Here is a 21,081-nt window from a genome sequence, read left to right as displayed (position 1 = left end):
GTGTTATTTGTAGTTCTTTGTTTTTCTCCTTGTACTCCACTTTTTCCCTTTTGTAAATGGGTAAGAAATAAATTATTATTATTATTATTATTATTATTATTATTCTACTGCATAAAACCTTGGGAAGAATATTCTGAAGATGTAAAATTGAAACAATAGCAACAGTCTTACCAAGAATTGTTTCCTGTCTATCAAATGGACAAAGAAGAGTAACATCTTGTGTTGGAAGCTTCATGAGACATGAATGACAAACAGTGTGTCCACATTGAAGCAGCCGTGGAACATGTTCCCCTTGCTGTGCAAATGCCTCATCACATACTTTGCACTCTAAAATCTAGAAAATTAACATAACTTAATTTATGTTCCATAAATGTTTCCAAAAGCAAACAGGCTTCACACTTGGAATGTAATCAGAGGCAACACTATAGTAAAAAGCCATAAGGCTTTAATGTTTTATTACTTATTGTCTATTTTCAGTTTTTATGGAGGGGGTGGTTGTATAGACTTTGGAGGACACTCATTTGATTGGACATTGGAAGTTGTAGTGCGTTTTTTAAGAGTCAAAAGAGATTGGAAGGCAACTAGACCCCCTTGCCCTCTTTTCCCCAAATATATCTGATTAAATTTGAGATATCTATTTGGCTCAAAATAGTACAAAGGTCATAAAACTATGCTTCCAGGGTTGACAGAACTCCCCATAGCCTGGGGGCAAGGGTTGTAAGTTATGCAAGTTTCTTATAGTTAACATATAAGGTTTTAATGGAATAGGTGGTTATAGAAATTTCAGAGGAAGCTCATTTGATCCAAAAAAAGCACCAGAAATATCACACCGGATTATCAACAAAAAAAAATCTGGACTGTTTAAAGGATAAATTGAATATTATCGATTGGTCTCGTGTATTTGATGCTGAAGACGTAAACTCTGCAATGGCTCATTTCTTCGAAAAATTTAACGCTGCTTTTGACGAGTCATGCCCCAGAGTAAAAACACGAAAAGGAAAATATAATCAACCCATTCAACCGTGGATATCACCCTCCCTTTTGACCTCAATAAAACAAAAAAACTGTCTTTATAAAAAAATGTTATCATTCCCAAGCGAAGAAAATAAAACAACATTCAAAAAATACAAAAATCTACTTTCAAAAATAATACGTAATGCTAAAACCAAATTTTATTTTGAGTCTTTTAGAGAAGTAAGTAAGTCACCAAAGAAAACTTGGGAGCTAATCAATTCATGCTTAAATCGATCACCAAAAACTTCTAAACCATCAGAAATAAAGGACGCTCGTGGTCATATAATTGAAAGGGAGCTAGAAATAGCTAATTACATGAATTTGCATTTCGCGTCAATTGGACACTCGGTAGCCAACAAGCTCCAACATAACCTGCCTTATGGTCAATGTGATTATCGTACATACCTTGTAAAGCCTTCTGTAAAATCTATGTTTTTAACACCGGTAACAGAGAAAGAGCTTGCCAATATTGGTAAGCTTTTGAAAAATGGGAAATCCCCGGGGATTGATGAATCGTCTACAAATATTGTGAAAGTTGTTTTACCAAGTATTAATAAAGTAATGTGTCATTTGATAAATCTGTCATTTAGATCAGGAACTTAATCGTCTACGAATATTGTGAAAGTTGTTTTACCGAGTATTAATAAAGTAATGTGTCATTTGATAAATCTGTCATTTAGATCAGGAACTTTTCCGGATTCATTGAAGAAAGCAAAGGTGATACCACTGTATAAAAGCTCTGACCGGAGTGATTGCACGAATTACAGACCGATATCTATTCTTTCAGGCTTTTCTAAATTAATGGAGCGATGTTTTTATAATCGAGTGTATAATTTCCTTACTTCGAATGATTATTTTTCAAAAAATCAGTATGGGTTTAGAAAGGGACATAGTACGCAGGATGCTATCCTGACAATGGTCCAATTTATTCACGAATGTCTTGATAAAAAAATGATTCCGGCAAGTATTTTTTTGGATCTTGAGAAGGCATTTGACACGATTTGTCACGAAATATTGTTGTTTAAATTAAGCCATGGTGGGATACGAGGACCAGCGCACGATTTTATCGCATCTTACCTAACAGGTCGATCCCAAGTAACAACTATCAATAAAACAGTTTCGGATCCATGCTTATTGCCTAATATTGGTGTTCCTCAGGGTTCAATTCTGGGACCACTGCTCTTCCTAATATACATAAATGATCTTCCATCAGCAACAGAAACCAACAGCCTGAATGTCCTTTTCGCCGATGATACTGGATCAACACTTGCAGGGAAGTCGGAAGATGATGTCAAAGAGAAGCTGCAAATCGTGTTTTCCCAGCTGATTGTATGGCTAAAAGCTAATCTTTTGTCATTGAATGCCGCCAAAACGAAATTCATCATTTATAGTAGACTTGGACACAAAGCAAAAGGAATTTCAACTATAATTGATCAGGCTACAGATATTCGAATTCAAAGGGTAACTTCACTCTGGTATCTTGGTATAACTATTGATGAAAATCTATCTTATAAAGAACATTGTAATAGATCACGCATTAAAATCGCCCAAGGAGTTGGTGTAATGAGGAGGCTTTAGCATTTTTTCCCCTATGAAGTTCTGTGACTCATTTATTTTGCCTTGGTGCATTCCCATCTTACGTATTGTCCCCTAATTTATTTGGCAACTTTCAAATATCATATAAAACCGATACAGACTCTTCAAAACCGGGCTCTTCGAATTTTGCAAAGATATTTACCGTCACCTTCTTCCTGTCCAAATAAATCTAAAACTGAAACTATATATTTATTAACTAATATTTTGCCTGTTTCAGAATTATTCACTCTTCATTCTTTTTTATTCAAGGTAAAATATAACCGCTCAGAACTGCCTCCGTACTTTCGTACAAGAAATTTTTTCCCTGAGCAACCTGACCATGTTTATGAAACCCGTAATAAATGGAGAATGCAGCACCTGAAATTAACCACTGAGAGATCACGGTTCTCGCCATATTTTTCGATCATGGGTTCATGGCATTTTTATCTACCATATATTGACTGCAATAAATCTCTCCCACATATTAAAAAGCAACTTCATTCTATCCTTATAAATAAATTCAAGAATCAGTAATAAAAAAAAAAAAATCTTAAAGTGAATAGTTGTTTGTTTGATATTGATAAGGTGGGCTCATTTTATTTTTTTTTATTATTATTATTTTTTTTTCAAATAAGTTGCCAGTCATCGGTCACCCTCGCTTGCACACTGTTTTATTTTGTTTTTCGGATTGATATTTGCCGAGTGTCAGTTGTTTTGGGGGTGGGTTCCCGTCTAGTGGTGAGTCGTGGATTTATTGATATTTATTTTATGCATTTGTTTTTGTTTATTTTTTCTGTCAAATAGGTGTGCTATATTGTTATACCGGGTCTTTGTCAATCGACCTTGTGTCTCCGGCTTGACCCTTTTTTTTTATATATTGTGTGTGTTGTACAGAAGTTTAAATAAAATCTTGAATCTTGAATCTAAGAGTCAAATATTGATCAGAAGGCAATCATCTCCTATGCCCTTTTTACCCAAATATTTCCAATCAAGATTTTAACATAACCATTTTGTTCAGAAAACCCCAAAGGTAAAATAACTATGCTTCCAGGTTTGAGCCCCCCCCCCCACGCCAGAGCAAGGGCTGTAAGTTATACAGGTTGCTCTTTGTTAACATATAAGGCTTCCATGGAAGGGTTAGTTATGTATACTTTGAAGGGGGCTCCTATGATTGGAAATCAGAGGTTTTAGTCCCTTTTTAAGAGTCAAAAGTTATCTAAGAGGGCAATCAGCCCACCTCACCCTAGCTCTTTTCCCCCAATGCATCCAATCAAATTTTTGAGGTAGCCATTTTGTCCAAAAAAGTATAAAGGATAAATAACCAAGCACCCAGGGTTAACACAAATCCCCCCATAGACCTTGGAGCAAGGTTGTAACTTATGTAAGTTTTCTATTGTTAACATATAATGTTTCTTCAGAAGTTGTGGCAGCCTAGAATAAACTTCAGAGGAGGTTCATAAAAATGTAATTTTTTGTGTGTGTTTGTTTGATTATCCCTCCACTATATCATTTATTGTCAGTTGGAGAGATTTTTGTCAATAATTGATATTAAATACACAAATAAAATCTCCTTGGCACTTTGCAGATGAGGATGGCAGCCTCTACATTAGAACATTAAAATCTTTCCAGGATAGCAAAAATTTCTCTTCATCCCGAATTCTACTTGATGTAGCCTATGATCAACAGCCTACTAGTGTTTTGGGTAAATATTTTGCAGTTACCAATAATTGTTAAATTACAATAAGTTAAATAATTGGCTTACCAATAAAGTGAAAATATCACTTAGTGCCTTTTTTATGTTCTTTACAAATATAATACTTGCTTGTATCACAAATTCAAATTTAAGCACTTTTTGACCTAACCCATTATAACCTAACTACAATTAATTTTGGCACTGAGAAAACATAGTAGACCATATTTTGGCTATTGATGCCCTGTAATGTAAAGTTACGCATATTCATACAATTTAGCTAAGAAAAGAGTAAATACATTATTTGATTCTTATTTTTATGCTCTTTCCAAGTTCAGAAAACACATCCAGGACAAATTCCCCTTTGAGCTCTTAAAGTGATTTAAACCCCTATACAAACCAAATGATTTAAAAAGGTGTTTCTAAAAAAACTGTCTAGTGAGAAAAAATGGTAGAAGTGCATGGTTAGTCCAGTACACAAGGGAACATTTCAAGAAAACCACTCTTACTTCATAAAATGCAGAACAAGATAAAACTTTAGTTTCATCACAAGTTGCCTAAACTGGAGACTATGCTGCAAAGCAGCATAGTTTCCTTACTATAGCACTTAGAAATGCCTATTCTAGAAGAGCATTCATTTCTGGTTGACCCTCCTCCTCCATGGGGCAAAGTAAAAATTAAGAACAGCACACTAACTGTTTTCTCACGTGATAATGTCCTATTATTCTTGCTGCACCATTGTTGAACATTCTTTAATGCTTTTTGCATCACTGACTGTGAAAGAAGAGGTGTTTTCCCAGTTGGTACCAGGGCAATGTCATCAGCACATATATAGGCTTTGCAGCCAAGGACAGTAGACAAAACCAAGTCACTGCAATAAACTACAAACAAAATAGGACTTAAAACTCCTCCTTAGGGTAGACCCAAATCATTTTTAATCTGAAAATTTATGCAATACCCCCTAGAAGCTACCCTAACCTCACAATTTCTCAAAAAGCTAGAAAGCCAATTTATGCAATTGGCAGGTATACCTATTTCCCCTGTTTTCTTTAAAAGTTTATCCAAGTCAACTCAGTCAAATGCTTTATGTCTAGAAAAACTGTAAATGTAACTTTCTTGCATCTGAAGCCCTATTTTATTTGGTCCTCAAGTCTAACTAACCAGTCAGTTGTGCTCCAACTTGGTAGGAAACCAAACTATTCTTCTTTTTACAGCTTTTATTACAAGCCTAATGATTCTATTTTTAATCAGATGTTCCATTAGTTTGCAGAGGCAAGATGTTGGTGAAATGGGCCTTGATGAATCTGGACTTAGAGGGATCCTTTCCTGTTTTAGGTACTGGGATTATGGATGTCTTTCCTGAAACTTTGGGAGTGTATCCTTCTTTGATGGACTTATAAAATAGAATCAGAAGTATATTTTTGGCTTCATTTGGTAAATTTTTGAGCATTAAGCTATATATTTGATCAGGGCCAGGTGCTCCTGGTCTTATTTTCTTTATAGCAGTTTTCAGTTCTTCAATAGTGAACAGTTCTGTTTGGGGTTGGTTATTATTATTGGTAGTTATATTAGTTGGTGCTTACCTTAAATTACATTAAATCACATTGTCCAGCAAAATAAGGATCCTGTAGAATTGCTGGTTAGTGATGATGATGGTTGGACATCTCAATGGCATCCTACTCAGTTTGTCACAACTTTGATGACCATTCTCCATCAATGGCTCTTTTAAAGGCAGCAGTACTGGGGGTAGTGACTGCTTCTTTAGTGAGCAAATTCTATAAACTCACTATTCTGTTAGTGAAGAAGTTATTGCATAGTCTAGTGGCAGCTCTCTTCTGATATAGTTTCAGACTATGTCCCCTAGTTCTGGCAGACTGGTCAAGTTGAAATGGCTTATTTAATGGAGAGTTAGAATTCAGGAGCTTATGTGTCATAATAATATCACCCCTTTTACATCTGTAGATGTAATTGACACTAATACCCTTGGTCATTTTTATAAAATTATCTAGGATTCTCATTTTATCTTTTGGAGCTGTGGACTCCATGTCATCCTTTTTGAGGAGAATAGGAATTTTGGGGGGGGATTTTTTTTTTGGCCTGTATAAATTCTGAAATTTTGCCACATATCTTTTATATTCATATTATTTGAAAATTTTCATCAATTGACTTTTTCTATCCTTCTCTTGTTTCTTGGAGCATAGTTGTTTTTTTTTTAATGCAGCAGCCCTATTCATCTCAAGAAAAAAAAGGAGAAATCAATATGCAAGAGATCTAACAATAAATAACAAATTATTTATTGTTGGATTTCTTGCATATTGATTTCTCCTTTTTTTCTTATCCAACCTCCAACCAAGCTTTCTCACATTTTGCATTCCAACCAGGAATGGAATTTCTTTTTCTTTCCTTGGGCTTAGAGAACCAAAAAATGTCTTCACTAGTCTTCAATAGCAAATCTGTTACTTGTTTATTTAGTAAAAGAATTGAATTATCAGTCAATATTTTTGTAGTTTAGATGCTATTGTACTTTGCCAACTAGGCTATTTATTACTACAAAAATTCCACATTTTGTTCTCTGTAATTCAATGCAGTCTATGGATTCCTCTAGTTCCACAATTAATGAAAGTCAGATTCCACAGCACCTGCTAGTTCAACATGTTGGCTTATAATGAATAGGAAACAAGTGATAAATCTAAAGTAGAATACTTACCATTGGTTACAATTAGCCTATTGCCATGGTCACATGGTGTAATAAGACAAAGATTGCCATCAGGTTCAAAAATATAATCAGCAAAGGCAAATGACTGTTGTAATGTAGTGTCCCACATTTTATTTTGAAGATTGAAGTCACCCCCTATAAATTCATCCTTTTCACAGTTATTACCTTAAATTACCTTAAATTGCAGCTTGGAGTGATATAAGGATTATCCATCCTTGTGATGCTCCATGAGAAAAAAAAGAATTCGTTTGGTGTAGATTGTGGCTGTTAGATTAGACTCTTGTGGAGGACTCTGCAGCTTCCCAATTGTAAAGGAACTCCTGGCAGAGCCATTCCCTATCAAGGTGGGACTTGAACATGTCAATTGAAGTAGCAGAAACTGTTTCTTCAGAGAGATGGTTCCACATATTGATGATTCTTTGGCTAAAGAAGTGGCTTCTATGTCTACTCGTGGAATGCTGCATGGAGAGCTTCAAAGAATGTCCTCTAGTACCAGAATGCAAGGGCTGTGCAAAGAGACCAGGAAGGGTATTTTTAGAGAGGATTTTTTTGGTTAAAATAATGTCACTCCTTTTCCGTCAGCATGTCAGTGTTGGCAGCTTCAAACGACGTAGTCTTTCTTTGTATGGAAATTTATTCATGTTGGTAACCATCTTAGTGGCATGATGCTGGACATCCTCAAGCAACTTCCTATCTTTTTTGAAGAAAGGGGCTGCCAATGACATTCCAAACTCCAGGCGTGGATGATTATTATTTACCTTTTTAAATTGATTCAGGCCAAAATCCACTGTTGCTCTATTATAGCCTAGTAGTTGAAAACAGAGGTAAAATTATAGTTAATTGACTTCTTGCTATCTCAGAAAGGGCTTAGGTTAGGAAAATGAAACTTTTGGGGATGAATCTACAGACTCAAGTATGTCCCAGGAAGGTATTTTGAAGCAACTACCTCTACTCCTTCTCCCTCTAGAGGGCCCTTACCTTTGATGACCTTTAAAAATTAGTGTTATAAAAGTGAAACCTTGCAAAATAGATCTTCTGCTGAATTGAAGTACAACTAAATTGCTTTCAGCTTCATAACTGCTCAATTCCATTTTATGAGGTCTTAAAGATATGCAAATACATTTCCTAAATTTTGAAAAAAAAAAAAAAACATTGACATGGCTCAGAATTCTACCCAAATAACAGGAATTGCATTTTCACAACTAAAGGCAGAGAAAAAGCAACTAGTAACTGAAAATTAAGGTAAAATGTTGTTTTGTCAAAATTTTGACAGATAGCCTTTAGACTGTCATAGGCAAATTTCAGGGCCCTCTGGAGGGAGAAGGAGAGGATGAGGGTAGTTCAAAATACCTTCCTGGGACATACTTTATTTTGTAGATCTATCCCTGAAAGTTTTATTTTCCAAGCCTACACCCTTTCCAATATAGCAAAAAGTTGATTAACTAGAATTTTACCAAAAACAGATAACCATCTATTTTCCTCAAGCTAAATATTTATCAGACCAACTTTATTTTTACTTGTAAAGGGCAAAGTTATTTCTCTAAAGGATATATTCACTCTAACCAATTTCAGCAGGCCTCTCCCTTTTTTCTCTTCTCTATCCCCATCTTACAGGATGAAAACCTACAAATTTTGTTTTCTTTTCACTGGTTAGAAGAGTCTCCTGAAGGAGGACCAAGTAAGGTTTTGCTGTTACTAATAATGTATTTCTTAAAGCAGTTTTAGTTTTTCCTATTCCTTGTGTGTTTAGTTGCAAGACCTTCAGGATTTATTGATATGCTTCCCCTTTTTTAAATGTTTACCTTTGTCTAGTGAGGTCTCTTTACCAGGTGATGTACAAGCTCTTTTTGTCATAATTATCTTACTTTGATCCTTTTCTGCCCCATTATTTCTTAGAAATATTCTAGTTGACCAACTTCATCTAGGATGCTAGTAAAATTTTGTTTTTCCTGTTTTCTGACACATAGGCTATTAGTAAGCTTTGAATGAATAATCAAGCCCTCATTACTAGGCTAATCTAAAGAAATTAGCCTCGGCATGGCTTTTGCTAGTCTCTAAAAAATTACTCACACTTCCTTTAGATGTAATTTTTTGGCTTTCCTTTCCTGTGAACATCTAGCTCTATTTCTGTACTTCTGTTTCTTCAACCATTTAATGATCAGTCTTGCCAATGCTTCGGAAGAAAAAGTACCGTATAACGCCCTAGACTTGAGGCCTTTTTTCGCGTCAACCAAAGAGACTGTTTGGGCTCAACCACTCGGTGTGGTTGAGCTCAACCGCTGTTTTTGCGTGAAACAGTGACAAACCAGGTTGTCATGAAAAGTGATTTTGCGTGAAACAATTGACTGGTTGAACTCTAATTTAACCAGAACTGTCATTGTTTTTAACCGTAGGGTTCTGCCATTCATAATTGTTGGTTGACCTTTTCAGGCGTAGATTTCGAAAAGAAGAATTCGTAGGCTATAAATAAGTCTATATAAAATAAGAATTATAAGCTGACAATTAGAATTCTAGCCACGCAAAAGTAAGGTTTAATTTTGTTTTTTTCGTATTAGGGCTATTTGGATAAATGTTAGGTTATATCCTGCAATTTGATTCACATAGGCCTTAAGACAGGAAGTCAAGAGTTTGAATATGCTTTTGAAAACTTATGTAGATACTTGGAAATCTTTGTTTCATCCTTTTGATGCCCTAGGCTTGACCTTAGCTTGGTAATTTGGCTTCAGAGATAAAACCTTGATGAAGCAAGACCCTAGTGGTTATAAAGCATTGTTAATCCAATTACTATTCTTACTAGATGCTTCAAGATGTGTTGCATCTTTGTCAGAACTCTTTACATTTCAGCCTTACCCTATAGGGCCATGGATAAATTTTCAGGTCAAACTCTAGTTTGGCTACTGTTTGCTATCTTAGAAAAGGGTTAAGTCAGGAAAATAGAACTTCCAGTAATGAATCCAAAGCAAAAAATAGCCTACGTAAAATTCTAGTTTAGCTAATTTTCATTATCTTGGAAAGGGAATAGGTTACAAGAATGAAACTCAGTAATTAATCCAGGGTCAAAAACACTCTGGGAAGGTACTGCCAGGCTTCTATGTCAACCCTTTTCTGATTTCTAAGTCTTAGATAATTGCTTACTCAAAAGGTCTATACCTATACTATTGAAATTTTGACAAAACAAAATTTACCTTAATTTTTAATTATCAGTTTCTTTTACTCTGGCTTTAGCTCTTAAAATGCAATTCCTTTTATTTGAGTAGCATTTTAAGCCATATCAATATTTTTTTTCAAAATTTAGGAAATGTCTTTGCATATCTTTAAAACCTTATAAAGTGGATTGAGGAAAGCTGTGAAACACAAGTCTTAGAAGTATCTTATATCAAAATACACCTGATACAGTTTAATTTTTTAGAGATGACACAGAATAGCATTAAAGCTGAGTATTTGCTTTGCAAGAAATGTGTCCCTTCTGTTGTAAAGCATTTTGGATAGACACTAATCTAACCATGGGTGTATTGCTGTTGCAAATGGTTTTGCTTAAAATGGTTTGGAAAACAAATAGCAAATGTAAATTTGCTTTTTTATCATTATTTAAGACTAGAATATCACAAAGCTATGCAATCACATTGCTTGTTGTATCTTAAGTAAATACAATCCCTGATGGAGTTTTGTTGATACCTGTCTTAAAATTAATTTGTCTAAATAAAATATATTGTTTATGGGACAGTAGAGAAAATGGCAACAACCATGAATTGAGTTTTTTTCAATATTTCTTTTTTCAAATAATAGTTCTCTGGTCACATTTGTGTTCCTTGCTAAGTTGTTGGCACTCTGTTTTGGGAATCCTTTGTCCAAGGGGTACAGGTTTAATTCCTGGCATTGCTAGTGTATTTGGTTTTTACCAGCTAAGTATTCACCATGCTAGTTTGCATCTTAAGTAAAGCAATCCCTACTGGAGCTTTGTTGACACCTGCCTTACAATAACTTGTCTAAGTAAAATACAATGTGTATTGAAGATTAGTGAAAATGGCTGTAAATCCATCTTGGTTTTTTTTTCAATTTTTTTTTTTTTAATAGTTGTTCTACTCTGGTTGTAATAATGTTCTTGGCTAAGTGGAAAGCACTCTTAGTAAGAAATCCTTTGTCCATGGGGTACAGGTTTGATTCCTAGTATTGCCTGTTTATTTGTTTTAAATGGGGGTCAGTGATGTTAGACAGATCTAAACCAGCTCTAAATAGGCAAATGGAGAAATATGCAAAAGGTAAGCAGGGAGGGTGTACAAAAGCACAAGATTTCTGGCCCCCAGCCCTTAATTGCAATTCTTGGCCAAAGGGTCACAAAGTGGAAATTAGCACTGCCTGTTTAGACCTTGATGTGTCAGTGCTGCCATACTTACTTACTTGCATGTTGGTGTTGAGTTCGCCCACATTTTATCTTGATTACTATCTAAAATCATTTAGACATTCAGCAAACTGTCTCAAAGCACAATTAGTATTGAATAGTTTTTGGACCTTACTGACTTTCCCTTTATAGCAAAGGTTTATTGTTGTGTTTATACACAAATATGTGTAGATATTTTAAAGTAATCAATCATTAAGAATTCCCTTTTAGTTTTATCAAGTTTTTGAGTAATAAACCTTTTTAATTACCTTAAAATATTTATTCAGGTCCTTTACTATTGGCTGCCCTTTATATTACAATAATGATTGAAATATATTGTGGTAACTAAAAATTTGGATAATCCAACCTATTTTACCATCTTAAGGTTGTTTACAAAGGTGTATGAAATATTTAAGTACTGACTTAGCTACAGAAAACTTCTAGATATAATAAAATGTAAGCAAGATGGCTCTTACTTTGACCATATCTATGGAAGCACTAATGAGAGAGTGGGTCATTTGATGCATTTGTAGGATTGAGTGAGATGAGAAATGAAGTGTAGGTTTGATGAGAGATGGCTGGTGAATGTGATGAGGGATGAATGTTTTGCAAGATTTTAAAATTTTGGACAATTTCTCATGTTGACAGTAGAGTGCAGAAGTAAAATTTTGTAATTTTTTATTCTTTGTTTCTGTTATGTTAGACAATGTTGAATATTCTAAAGTGAAGTTTCTTTTTTGTTTGGAATTGTGATGGCCCTAGGGCTTTAGTGCAATACAAATTACTAATGTTTATTCACTTTCTTTAAACAAACACAAGGTCTATGTCTCCTAGCTTTAACAAAGTCAAATGTAATTTTAAGACCAGGGATTTCAAAGTAGGTCAAATGAACTTCTGGTAAAAATGAGCAATTTATGAAACATCTAGATTAAAAAAAAGTCTTTTAGACAACAAAGAAGACAATTGAATAAAGAAAAGTACCTTATATCATAATTGTTGTGTACCCTTAAGATAGAAATGAACAAAGCTTCAATTAAGATTCTGTTTTGTTTAAACAGACAGAAGGGACAAACCTCCAAGCTTTGACAAATACAATCTCACTTTGTGGCTCCTATCTTTTCAAAGGGGACTTTCTTTGGATTTTTTCTATCCAACTAAAACTGAAAAGGACAGCATGATATACAAGTCACCTTCCAATTACCCTATATAGCAAGAGAAAATCATTAAGTTAGGCTATGCTTTATCTCAATCCCCCTCCCAATGTGCAGAAATATGGCTCAAATTTCATATTTTCAATGCATTTAACCTCCTGTCACCTGTTTTTCTAGTTATTGTTTGTCACATTTGTTTAATTTACAGCTACATGGGATGAAGTTAGAGAGACAGATTGACAAAACAAATGGAAAATAGGAAATTTCAGCAATACATTTTTATATTGGGAGGATTGAGGGGTAAAGTAGAGCAAAGTTGAATGTAAAATGTGTTACCAGCTATTATTCTAAAAATTATGAAGCATGAATTTTTTCTTTTATTATGTTTCTTTCTCTTCAGGTCCTTCTCTAGGGCTTTACCAAATCAAACATTCTATGCCCAGAAAAATTAGCAACAAGGTATAGTCTATATACAAAGGCTTATGTTATTTAACTATGAATATGGAATTTATATGGCAATCAGGAACTGGATACAGGCTAAAGCAAGTAAAAAAGAAAGAAAAAACTTCCCTAGTTAGCTCAGGAGACTTTTAATAGATTACTCTTCAGATAATTGCCTATGATACATAATTTAAATATTTACCCCTGTACAGTAGGGCATTAAAACAATCCATCACAATGTAAGATACAGTATATTTAGATATGATGCTGATTTACAAATTCCAGGATTCTTTGTTGTAGTTTTCATAATTTTGTTGATAAAGTTTTATATATTCATCATATTATATTTTATGTCATTAACATTAGCCAAACTAAACTTCTCAATAGAACTTGAATGTGGTGGCTATAATGCACAAGTACTGCAAAAATCTTACAACACATTATGTGTTATGGTAACTGTTCAGTGAGAAAAAAACTATTTTCCTAGTTTAGCTTAATTTGTTATATTTTTGTGCTTATCAGAAATATTTTGTTAATTTTAGGCAGCTGTCCCCCCTCAAAAAATTCTTAAACATTTGCTGGTTTATACTTAACTAGTATTCTACTGAAAACAAAAATTAATATATATTTTGTATTGAAGAAACATAAAGCCCTTTGGATTTTTTTTTTATTAAGATTAAGCAGTTTGCTATTTTCTTTTGTTAGGCTAAGCCTGTAATAGTGCTTTATTGTGAAGAGTCAAAATTTGTAGGGATTGCAAAGGCTAGCCTGAACAATATGTTATTACAAATTATTAGGTTAAACTTCTGTTTGGTAAAATTCTAGTTTAGATAAATTTGTATTATCTTGAAAAAGGTTTAGGTTATGAAAATGAAACTTTTAGGGATGGGTCTAGAGACTAAACTATATCATGGGAAAGTATTTTGGAGCATCTAACTCTACTCTTTCTCTCTCTTAAAAATGTTTGCCTTAAATTACCTTAAATCACATTGTCTAATGAAATAAGGATTAAATCCAGTAGAATTGCTGGTTAGTGATGATGACAGTTGGAAATCTCAATATTTGGTCCACACCCTTAAAAATGCTTGTGTTATAAAAGTGAAACCCTTGCAAAATAAATCTTCTAATTAATGACAAGAAAAAAGCGTTTTTAGTGTCATAACTTTGCTCAATTTCAATTTATGAAGTTTCTAAGATTTGGAAACTTTCAGGATATACATTTCCCTATATTTAAATACAAAACACTGATATGGCTTAAAAATCTACTCAAATAACAAGAATTGCATTTTCAGAGCTAAAACCAGAGAAACAGAAACTGCTTGCTGAAAATTAAGGTAAGATGTTGTTTTACCAAAATTTTAATAGTTACAGACCAGTCCAGTATGCAAAATTCCCAGATTTAAAAACAGAAGAGGGTTATCACATAAGCTTAGCAATAGCTTCTCAGAGTATGTTTTTAGCTATGGATTAATCACTGAAAGTTTCATTCACCTAACATAACCCCATTCAAAGATAGCAAAAAGTAGCTAAACTGGAATTTGACTGGAAATTTAATCTATAGCCTGGTAGGCTAGTAGAATTCCAAATCAAAACAAAAAGAAGTCAAACTAGAATTTTATCCTCTGTTTAGGGTAGCTCAACAAAGCTAAAGTCTTATCATTTAGGACTTTTTTATAGATAATTTTTCTTTTACAGTATGAATACAACATTTTCCAATGTATTACCTGAACAATTTAACCAAAGATTCCACTAATTCAGACCCTTCCTATCTCTTCAAATATACCAGAGAGTATGCTAGATCATTTTTCAATCCTCTCTGACCTCAAACTAATGTGAAATATGTCAAATCCGGAGGAAATTAAGACAGTGCTAAATCCTTTAATTATAATAGAATGACACTCTTAACACTATACGGATGTTTTATGTTTGAAATTTTTTGCCCAAACCGACAAGTAAAAAGAGTGTTTTCGCGAACCAGTTTTGTTTGAGCTCAACCATATGTAATTTTTTTCCGTTTTTGCGTTAAACATACAAGCTGGTTAAACCAAAGCTGTCATTGGTTAAACCAGCTGGTTGACGCGAAAAAAGGCCTTTGTACCACTGATCAAAAATTGTACCATATCTGTTTTTTTGCATGTTGTGCTATGGGCAAGAAGAAAAATATTTTTGCTTACGCACAACTCGTGGACGGTCGGAAAGTTACTTTGCAATACAGAGAACAAAGTATAACAAATCTTCTTTCGAAGATATTTTGGAGACCTCCTTTCCCTGCAGAGACCATTTTGGTGTCACTCCTCCCAATAGCTGCTCACCTATTTAGTACTTACTGCAAATATGGCTATGCTGCTTCACGCGATATTATGACCGCAAGAGGCCAACAACAGGCACTTAAATAAATGTGTAAAGAAAAACTTAAAACTCTAGAAGAGAAAACAAATAAAAACTACAATTCCCTCCGCTCGCAGCGTCCTAACGTCCTGTCAAATCTTATTGTACTATATTGTACGTGAAATGTACCAAAACAGTACAACTGTGCCACTGTTGGCAACCTTGTTAATGGTAAATCCTAAAATCAAGGGCGTCAGATACTTGATTCACAAAAAGTTTTAAATTTTCAATCCAGAAAATGTCCTTTTGTTGCGACCAAATTTTTTAAACGGCACTTTTGGTTTTGTTTCAAGTCTTTTTCTACATCACATTATGCCTAAACAGTTTGTTGAAAGGGAGAATATTGTTATATTTGGACTTGGCCACGAAGATTGTCACACTGATTGAAATAGAACTGAAGATAATAGAAACAACTTTTTTTTAATCATCATAAGAAGTAGGAATGCAAAAAATGTGTTGACATTAACCAAAATTTTTCACCGGCTTATATTGCTTTGTCATGCAAGTAAGGGTTTTTATAAAAGTGATTATTAGGGTGCCTTCATATTGACTTCAAAATTCCTTTATACAATCATTTTTTTCGTTCTTGTTGTTACTTCAACTGAATAAAAATTGCAGCTTTTGCAATGTAAGTTAAGCGCACATAGAAAACTTGTAAAGAAGAAAATAAAAAAAAACTATCAACCAAATCGACTCTGTCACATAACGTTTTACCTGCAAAAGGACTCCCCTGGCCACAGAAAATCAAAACAAATCCAAAATGCATCATCACCATCTCCACCTCAAAAAATACTCAAGGTCTAAGGCTAGAGACTCCTGATTCTTCCTCCTGCAACCTGGAAAGAGGGAAAAAGAAAACTGTTTTTAATACGAAGCCAACCCAAACTTACCGCTTTCTAACAATAGACCTGTCAAATGTTTGCTCTCTCAACAAAAAGACAGAAGAAATGTAAGTTTTCTTAAGGAAACGTGACATTGACGTCATGTGAATGACAGAAACATGGATTTCGTCTTCTGCTTTGGCCATTATTGACGGGTACTCCTGTTACATTTCCCCACGCTGCAGTGCATCAGGTGAGCCTATGACGCAAGGTGTCGATGTCGGTTTCTATTGCAAAGAAAAAACACATCACAGGATCCTTAATGTTGCAGTGTCAAAAAAAAACCCATGACATCGAAGTTTCATGGCTGTGAGCACGACAAAAATGCCTACCTTGTCAAGTGTCGTCACTGATATATGCCACGGTATATTTCCCTCCAAGAGGACCATAGTTGCGACAAAGTTGCGACCTCATCAGAACTAAATAACCATATGCTGGAATCTTTCTTTGTGGGGACTTCAACGACCTGAAGCCGAACTGAATCGAAAGCTCTACAGCCCTTCGTCAAATAGTTAAAGTAAAAACACGGGGAGAAAACACCCTCGATTTGATCTTCACTACACTTGGTGATTTCTACTTAAATCCCTCGGCAGAAGCACCACTCTCAACCAGTGACGTCGCAACTGTTCTATTGTGACCAAAGTAAATAGTGGAACCTAGTAAATCAACCCAATTCAGCTACCGTCCGCTCACAGAGGAAGGCATGATTGGCCACAGAGAATGGCTCAACTCGGTATGCTGGTCCCGCCTTTTCAAAGACAAAAATGCAAACAGCATGACCTAACTCATCTATTAGAAAACGACTCGAGAGTACCAACGATTCTTCCCTGAGAAGCGAGTTACGATTAAGGCACAGAGCAAACAATGGGTTACTCCGAACATAAAAGCTGAACATGTACAATTCTAGGGCGTTACACGGTACTTTTTCTTCCGAAGTATTGGCAAGACTGATCATCAAATGGTTGAAGAAACAGAACCCCAGGAAAGGAAAGCCAAAGGGTGTGTTCCAGCTGACTGTTTTTCAGTAACTGCAGTAACTGCGCGGTAACTGCCCATTTCTAACTGCAGTAGAGCCAGTGGGAACGGCACAGTAAGCTGACTAGCAGTAGCGTCATTTTCGAATTAAATGCACGTGTTTAAAAATTTAAGGGACAGTTTAATGCTGATTAGTATAATTTTTTTATTCCTTCTGTTTCAGAGTATTTAGAGAGGCTCTAAGCCAACCATGGGCATTTGGCTGTCACAAATGATTTGCTCAAATGAGCTGGTGAAAAATAAATAGATCATATACTTTTTCTCTTTTTAATTATTTCAAGACTAGAATATCACAAAACTAAGCATTCAAATAGCTTGATTGTATCTTAAGCATATACAATCCCTGATGGAGTTTTGTTGATACCTGTCTTAAATTGATTTGTCTAAATAAAATGGGCCTATAGCATTTACAGGATAGTAGTGGGACAACTATAGCAAGTTTTTTTTCAATATTCTACTTTTTTTAAATAATTATTGTTCTCCGGTCAAATTTGTGTTCCTTGCTAAGTGGTAGGCGCTCTGGGCTGGAATGCTTTGTCCAAGGTGTACAGGTTTAATTCCTGGCATTGTCAGTTTATTTTGTTTTGGATAGGGGTTGGTGATATGACTAACCTCAGCTAGAATTGGCCTAACTTTAAATGAGTACAGATGGAAATCTAGGGACAGTAAGAAGGAAGGGCATGCAAGAGCATAGGCTGGCTGGTCCTTAGCTTCCTATTGCACTACCTGGCTAAAGGACCACCAGGTCCTTTACTGGCCTACTGACTTAGCCATAGAAAATTTCTTTCAAACCCATTAAATATAAGTAAAAATGAAGAATACCAGTATGATGGTCCTTCTATTTCCCTGAAATGTGGATGTATGGACAAGAGTGTGGGTCATGAGAGATAGCTTGTGAATGTAATTGGGGTGAATGTTCTGCAAGATTTAAAAAATGTATGACTGTTGCTCAGGTTGGCAACTGAACACAGAAGTATAATTTTGTTATTTGTTTTTCTTTGTGACTATCATGCTTATTTAATGTCAAGTATTTTAAAGTTAATCTTCTTTAATTTGTCTTTAATTGCCATAATTTGTCTTTAATTGCCATAATTTGTCTTTAATTGCCTATTAAGCCCCCTAGGGCTTCAATACAATAAAACCTACTTATATCCATTGATTTTCTTTAAATAGATAGTAGCTCTATGTTTCCTAGCTTCAGCAAATTTAAATGTAATTGTGAGACCAGGGATTACAAAGTAGGTGAAAACTTGCAAATGAACCTCTGGTATCAATAAAAATTTGTAAGAAATGGATATCAATTTAAAGATTAAAAAAACTGTTAGAAAACAAAGAAGACAAATGAATAAACAAAAGTACCCTTTACAACCATTTAATGAATTTTCACAAATATAGGCCACCCTAAGATTGAAAAGAACAAAGCTTCAATTATGAATCCATTTTCCTTTAAACAGACTGAAGGGGCAAACCTCCAAGCTTTGACAAATTCAATCTCACTTTTGGGCATTCTCACCTTTCCTTTTCAAAGGAAACTTTCTTTGGATGTTTCCCATCCAACTAAAAACAACACGGACAGCATCAGGTACAAGTGACCTTCTACTTAGCCTACATACCAAAGGGAAAAGCATGCATCTCTATACTATAATTTACCTCCAACCTGCCTAATGTGCAAATATATAGCCAAAATTATGTAGTTCCAATATATTCTGTCACCTGTTACCTTTACCCCCATTCTTGCTTTGTTACATTTGCATCAATTAACAGGGAGTTAAAGGTTGAGGGATAGATTGGCAGAATCAATGGGAAACATGTAACTTCAGCAATATATATTTTTGAAGGTCATCAAAGATCAGGGCTGTCTAGAGCAAGAATGAGTAGAGATGTGTACTTTGAAATACCTTCCCAGGACATACTTTAGCCTGTAGACCCATCCCTGAAAGTTTCATTTTCCTAACCTAACCCCTTTCAGTGATAGCAAGAAGTCAATCAATTAGAATTTTACTGGATAAAATTACCATCCTTTGGAATAGACTCTGAATAGTCTACCCTAGCCTACTTCTTCAATAGGATTAAAGACAGTCTCAGAATAATGATTTGGCAGCCCATAAATCCTCAATTTATCTGTAATACTTCACCTAGGCCTGTTTACAGAGCCTAAAAGGAGTTAATGCTTAAAATGCTACCATTTGGCAATTTAATGGAGCCTCAATGTTACCTGGAAGAAGTCAATCCTTAGAATGATTCCAAATGGCAATTTAAGGTAATAATTATACCTGGATATGCCAGAAAACATGGAAATCTTTAAATTAAATAATAAGTTTTTCATTGATTTAACCTACTTGCTATTAGATAGCCTACTACTCAGGGTGTCCTTTCATGTTGATCCCAAAATATGGTTATTTACTAACCTGGCTCAGATCCCTCTTTCTTTTGCAAAATCACTGTCCCACCTTCTTCCAAGCAAATAACTTGATATTCCATTACTTCATTATTGTCCATATTTATTTTTTGTTGAATGAGATTTTTGTTGAAGAAGGTGAATTATGTACTTACTGCGCTAACCATTCTTTTGAGCACGGTAAGAAAATCACTTACTGCGGTTACTGCCGGCAGTAACTATTCGCGGGTGTGTTCCAGCTGATGGTTTTTCAGTAACTGCAGTTACTGCGCGGTAACTGCCCATTTCTAACTGCAGTAGAGCCAGTGGGAACGGCACAGTAAGCTGACTAACAGTAGCGTCATTTTCAAATTAAACACATGTGTTTAAATTTAAGGGACAGTTTAATGCTGATTAGTATAATTTTTTAATTCCTTCTGTTTCAGAGCATTTAGAGAGGTTCTAAGCTAACCATGGGCATTTGGCTGTCACAAATGATTTTGCTCAAATGAGCTGGTGAAAAATAAATAGAACATATAAATTTTCTCTTTTTTTATTATTTCAAGACTAGAATATCACAAAGCTAAGCATTCAAATAACTTGATTGTATCTTAAGCAAATACAATCCCTGATGGAGTTTTGTTGATACCTGTCTTAAATTGATTTGTCTAAATAAAATGGGCCTATAGCATTTACAGGATAGTAGTGGGGCAACTATAGCAAGTTTTTTTTTCAATATTCTACTTTTTTCAAATAATTATTGTTCTCTGGTCAAATTTGTGTTCCTTGCTAAGTGGTAGGCGCTCTGGGTTGGAATGCTTTGTCCAAGGGGTACAGGTTTAATTCCTGGCATTGTCAGTTTATTTGGTTTTGGATAGGGGTTGGTGATATGACTAACCTCAGCTAGAATTGGCCCAACTTTAAATGAGTACAGATGGAAGTCTAGGGACAGTAAGAAGGAAGGGCATGCAAGAGCATAGGCTGGCTGGTCCCTAGCTTCCTATTGCACTACCTGGCTAAAGGACCACCAGGTCCTCTACTTGCCTACTGACTTAGCCATAGAAACTTTCTTTCAAACCCATTAAATATAAGTAGAAATGAAGAATACCAGTATGATGGTCCTTCTATTTCCCTGAAATGTGAATGTATGGACAAGAGTGTGGGCCATGAGAGATAGCTTGTGAATGTAACTGGGGTGAATGTTCTGCAAGATTTAAAAAAATTATGACAGTTGCTCAGGTTGGCAACTGAACACAGAAGTATAATTTTGTTATTTGTTTTTCTTTGTGACTATTATGCTTATTTAATGTCAAGTATTTTAAAGTTAATCTTCTTTAATTTTTTTTTAATTGCCATGGCCCTAGGGCTTAAATACAATAAAACCTACTTATATCCATTGATTTTCTTTAAATAGATAGGAGTTCTTTGTTTCCTA

At 34.8% G+C, this 21,081-nt stretch overlaps 1 protein-coding gene across 3 annotated transcripts in view; it reads right to left on the bottom strand.

The window, feature by feature from the left end:
• LOC136026595 (E3 ubiquitin-protein ligase TRIM23-like) overlaps window positions 1-9,196 on the bottom strand; it is a 53,015-nt gene extending 43,819 nt beyond the window's left edge. Inside the window, exons 1-3 of one of the 3 annotated variants that reach the window (XM_065703310.1) lie at window positions 9,066-9,196; window positions 4,976-5,160; window positions 172-334 (exon numbers count right to left, since the gene is read on the bottom strand). In XM_065703310.1, coding sequence (XP_065559382.1) covers window positions 172-334; window positions 4,976-5,047 — 235 coding nt within the window. In that variant the 5' untranslated portion in view covers window positions 5,048-5,160; window positions 9,066-9,196. The remainder of the gene's footprint in view (window positions 1-171; window positions 335-4,975; window positions 5,161-9,065) is intronic. The other 2 variants (XM_065703312.1, XM_065703311.1) reach the window with 2 other exon arrangements.
• Window positions 9,197-21,081: the final 11,885 nt, after the last annotated feature.

Source organism: Artemia franciscana, chromosome 4 (assembly GCF_032884065.1).
Source record: "Artemia franciscana chromosome 4, ASM3288406v1, whole genome shotgun sequence".
Classification (NCBI taxonomy): Eukaryota; Metazoa; Arthropoda; class Branchiopoda; order Anostraca; family Artemiidae; genus Artemia; species Artemia franciscana.
This window is presented reverse-complemented; position numbering and strand designations above follow the sequence as displayed.